The 4785-nt window shown below is 45.0% G+C and overlaps 2 protein-coding genes across 2 annotated transcripts; both read right to left on the bottom strand.

Moving 5' to 3' along the window:
* Positions 1–431: 431 nt before the first annotated feature.
* Positions 432–1004, bottom strand: LOC141714101 (uncharacterized). The gene has a single exon (XM_074517642.1). The coding sequence runs from the start codon at positions 1002–1004 to the stop codon at positions 432–434; it is 573 nt and encodes a 190-aa protein (XP_074373743.1).
* Positions 1005–3459: 2455 nt separating this feature from the next.
* Positions 3460–4446, bottom strand: LOC141714100 (uncharacterized). Its single transcript, XM_074517641.1, has one exon. It carries the CDS (start codon positions 4444–4446, stop codon positions 3460–3462), a length of 987 nt encoding a protein of 328 aa, XP_074373742.1.
* Between the last annotated feature and the right edge of the window lie 339 nt (positions 4447–4785).

The following is a 4785-nucleotide window of genomic DNA, read 5'->3' as shown; positions in this document are numbered from 1 at the left end:
TAAACCGATTCTCTGTGGGAATGAACTTGACTTATATCTTATACTACTTGTGATCATGTGCACTTGCGAGTATTTTCGCGTGTGTTTTAGTGCGAACAATTATAAGAGACGCAAATTTTTGGAATCCCAAATCTGAGAATGATCCGCTCCAAAAAGAATTTCTTAGCTGCTTCCTCGGTTATGGCGAATAACGGTCGGGCTTCGACCCACTTGGTCATGTAGTCGATGGCAATTATGCTGTATTTTGTCTGTTTGGTGCTGCTGGGGAGAATTTCAACTATGTCTATGGCCCACATGGCGAATGAAATGGGGCTAAGGACAAAAGTCATTTCTTCGGGAGGTTGCTTCGGAACCGTGGCGAACAGCTGACATCGTTCACATTTCTTTGCATACTCACTTGCATCAGCTCTCAAAGTCGGCCAAAAGAACCCTTAACGAAGGATTTTAAAGGCGAGAGACCGACCGGCCAAATGCTCTCCGCAAATTCCTTCGTGCACCACTTCGAGAACTTGATGTTGTTCTTCAATATTTAAGCACCTTAAGAGGGGTTGGCTGACAGATCGACGGTACATTCTTTCATTAATAATTGTGTAGCTTGATGCCCTGCATTTTATTTTTAGGGCTTCACTTTGGTCTAAAGGTAGGATTCCCTTTTCCATAAAATTCCTTATCGGAGTCATCCAATCGGTGCCTTGGTGAATTTCCAGACATTCTTTTTTCTCGATCGAAGGCGTCTTGACTTCGGTGAGGTAGATAGAACCAATTAGGCTCTGTGTCTCAGCCGAAACTAGCCTGGAGAGGGCGTCTGCCCAGATATTATTCTCCCTGCCAATTTGACTTAGCTCAAAAGTTTCAAATGACAAAGAAGCATTTTTTACCTTAGTGGCATAGGCTTTTGTCCGAGGATCCCTTTGTTCGTACTCTCCAGAAAAATGCTTAACCACTAACATTGAGTCACTGAACGCTCTTAAATGCTTCGCCTTGAGACTTCGGGCTAACTCCATTCCTGCCAGGAGTGCTTCGTATTCTGCTTCGTTATTGGTGAGGGGAAAATCAAACCTTATAGCTTGACATATGTCGAAACCTTTCGGGGCTGGAAAGTATTAAGCTGACTCCACATTTTTTCCCGGCTACCGAACCATCCACAATGAGCTTCCATTTCCCCGGAGTCTGAATGAGCTATTCTTATGGGGTGAGATCCTGCGGCCCCAAAAACATACATTCGACCATGAAATCAGCCAAGGCTTGAGCTTTAATTGCAGTCCTGGGGACATATTCAAGGTCGAACTCTCCTAATTTAATAGACCAGGCTACGACCCTTCCCCAGGCTTCGGGCCTTGTCAAAATTTTCTTTAGAGGTTGATTGATGATAGCTTGAATCGTTCGGTCCTGGAAGTAGTGTCACAATTTTCGAGAGGCCATAACCAGCCCATATGCGAACTTTTCGGCATTGGGGTATCTCGTTTCAGGATCCTTAAGGACACGAGACACGTTGAAAACAGGATGTTGAATACCTTCATAATTTTTCACAAGTACTGCCCCTAGTGTTCTGTCGGACACGTCCAAGTAAAGCTGAAGTGTTTTCTTCAGATCAGGCCTCATTAAGAGTGGTGCCTTGATGAGGTACTCTTTCACTTCTTCGAACGCCTTTTGGAATTCGGGCCCCCACTCAACATTCTTTAACCCTTTAAGCACGGTGAAGAAAGGAAGTGCCTTCTCGGCTGATCTGGAAATGAATCGCCAAAGGGCGGCCAGTCGTCCGGTCAACCTTTGGATATCTTTGATGCATTTAGGGGCTTCCATGTTGATGACTGTCTCGATTTTTTCAAGATTCGCCTCTATCCCACGGGCGCTGACCATATAGCCCGGGAATTTCCCATTGGACACTCCGAAGGTGCATTTGTTCGGATTGATCCTCATAATATTTCTTCGGAGAGTTACGAAGCATTCCTTCAAGTCTTCGGCGTGGTCTTAGAACAGGGACTTTACAATCATGTCGTCCACATAAGCCTCCATATTCTGACCGATCTGTTCTTTGAACACCTTGTTCACCATTCGCTGGAATGTGGCTCTAGCGTTTTTAAGTCCAAAGGGCATTTTAATATAAGAATAAGTTTCCTTCAGAGTTATGAATGCTGTCTTGGGCACATCCTTATCATTCATGGTAATTTGATGATAACCAGAAAAAGCATCAAGAAAACTAAGTACCTGGTATCCTGCTGTGGCATTTATCAGTTGGTCGATGCTAGGTAAGGGGTAGTGATCCTTCAGACACACCTTATTGAGATCCGTGTAGTCCACACACATCCTCCACTTTTCATTGTATTTTTTGATGACTACCACGTTAGCTAACCAATCGGGGTATTCAATCACTTCTATAACCTTAGCTTCTAACAACTTTTCCACTTCGGCCTCTATCACCTTCTACCATTCGAATACAAAAGCTCTCTTCTTCTGCTTCACTGGTTTGGCCTCGGGCTGCACATTCAGAAAATGCTTAGTCGTCTTGGGATTCAAACCAGACATGTCTTCCGGCCCCCAGGCGAACACATCATGGTACTTCCGAATCACAACAATTTACTTTTCCTTCAGATCTTTCTCCATGTTTCTCCCAATCCGAACCATTTTTCCCGAATGGCCAGCGTACAGTTCTACTTCTTCGGTCTCGGCCGCTGGTTCGACCATCGAACTTGAAAGACCTGCTCTGAACTTCTCCAACTCAAGGTTCAGTGTTTCTCTGTTCCCACTGGGCTCTACTTTAGCTCTTTTTCTCTTTCCAGTTTCATCTGGCTTCTCATAGGTTTGATCTTTCTCCAAGTCTTCCAACATTATAATTCAGGTGGTTTTTTGATCGCCCCTTATCTCTCCTACCCCTTTCTCGGTTGGAAACTTAAGCTTGAGATAAGGTATAGATTTTACCACTTCAAAGGTTGATAGAAATGGCCTTCCCAGGATAGCATTATATGGGCTCTCGATCCGAACCACATAGAACTTTACATACTTTTCAACAGTAAATGGAAATTTATCCAGAAGGACGAGAAGGGTAATCGTACCTTCAAACTGCATGGGATACCCGCCGAAGGCGTAGGGAGGGGTTTCGTGGCAGGGCTCTAACTATTCTCCCTCCAGGTTCATCTTGCAATAAGTCTTGTGGAATAGTATGCTGGCTGAACTTCCGGTGTCCACTGTCACCTTCCAAATTTTGTTCTGCCCAATGAGAGGTTTGATGATAAGAGAGTCCTCATGCGGGCGAATGACGTCCTCATAATCTTCTATACTAAAAGTCATGGGCATGTGGGGCTTCTTCTGGCCGAACTGATAGAGGTTGTACACTTGTCGGGCATACTTCTTCTTTGCTGTCTTGCTATCCTTGTCTTGAACACTGCCCCCAGATATAGTCTCAACTTTGCCCCTTATCCTGTCTCTTCGCTCGGGCTCTTCAGCTTCTGGTTCTTCTTGTTAATCCTTCGGCCCCAGTCTGTCCCTCAGATCTCGAACAAACTGATTAAGTTCGTCTTCTTTGATCATTCGCTCGATCAGCTTTTTGAGATGGTAGCATTCGTCAGTATTATGCCCCTTATCTCCGTGATAATCGCAGTACTTGTGGGGGTTCTTCTTATGATTTGGGACTTTCATCTTGGCAGGCCGAACAAACCCAAGCTTTCCCTTAATCTCATGGAGAATCTTGGATATTGGCATATTCAGAGAGGTGAATACGGCCAAATCTCTATCCCGGTGTCGTTCACCCCCACGATCAGTTTCCTTTCTCCCTTCTTTCTTACTGTCCCTTCGGTCAATATCAGATCTTGAGATTTCGTATTTGTCTGCTCGCTTTGATCGGTTATCACTTCGGGAGTCCTTGTATCCCCCAATACTTTCCATTTTTCGACGAATATGCCCGCCCCTCACATATATACCATTCATGGATTTAAGGGGAAAATTGTAAAGAGAGGAGCGAAGCTTCTTACCTTTGTAGGGGTCTAGCCCCGCCGTTAGGAAGCCTATAACTTTGAATTTGTCTAGATTTGTGACCATTCCAGCTTCTTCCTTGAACCGAGCTAAATAATCCCCTAACTCTTCATTCGCTCTCTGTCTACAGTGGACCAGGGCCTCAGTGTCCTTCGCTTTTCGGTATAAATGCGAGTAGTACTTTATGAACTTTCTCTTTAGCTGCTCATACGACCCGATGGACCTGGGATTGAGGGATTTGTACCGTATCGAGGCCGATCCCTTCAGATAGGTCTTGAACATCTTGCAGAGCATGATGTCATTATGCCCCATTACAATCATCAGCAACTCATATTTTTCACAATGGTCTTCGGGGTCTCCCTTTCCATTAAACTCACTCATCTTTAGGAACTGCCTTTCCTCGCCTGGAGGGGGTCGATACTGTTCAATTTCTTCTCTGACGATCGACTTTTGCTCGACCTGTCTATCGCCAAACATAGCATTTTCCAGGAGAGTGAGCCTGATACAAAACCCATCAGGCTCCTCGTCCGAATCAGATGAAAAGGGTTGCTTCGTTCATTTCCTTCAGGGATGCGAATCAGAGTTAGACTCATCTTCTTCGTCATAACCCCTACGGTCTTTCCTGTGCTTGATAGTTCTTTCTGGTTCATTAGCCTGCAGTGCTTCACACAGTGCTTTTTCTTGTAGCTCAATTTCTTCCCTCTTGAGCTGCAAGGCTTTTAGTCGTAACGCATCGGCCTCTCTTCGCTTAGCGCAGGCCTCTGCCTCCTTTTTTGCTTGATCATCTTTGGCCTTGCCCTTCTCCGTAACTAACTT

This window comes from Apium graveolens, chromosome 3 (genome assembly GCF_009905375.1).
Source record: "Apium graveolens cultivar Ventura chromosome 3, ASM990537v1, whole genome shotgun sequence".
NCBI classification, from domain to species: domain Eukaryota; kingdom Viridiplantae; phylum Streptophyta; class Magnoliopsida; order Apiales; family Apiaceae; genus Apium; species Apium graveolens.
This window is presented reverse-complemented; position numbering and strand designations above follow the sequence as displayed.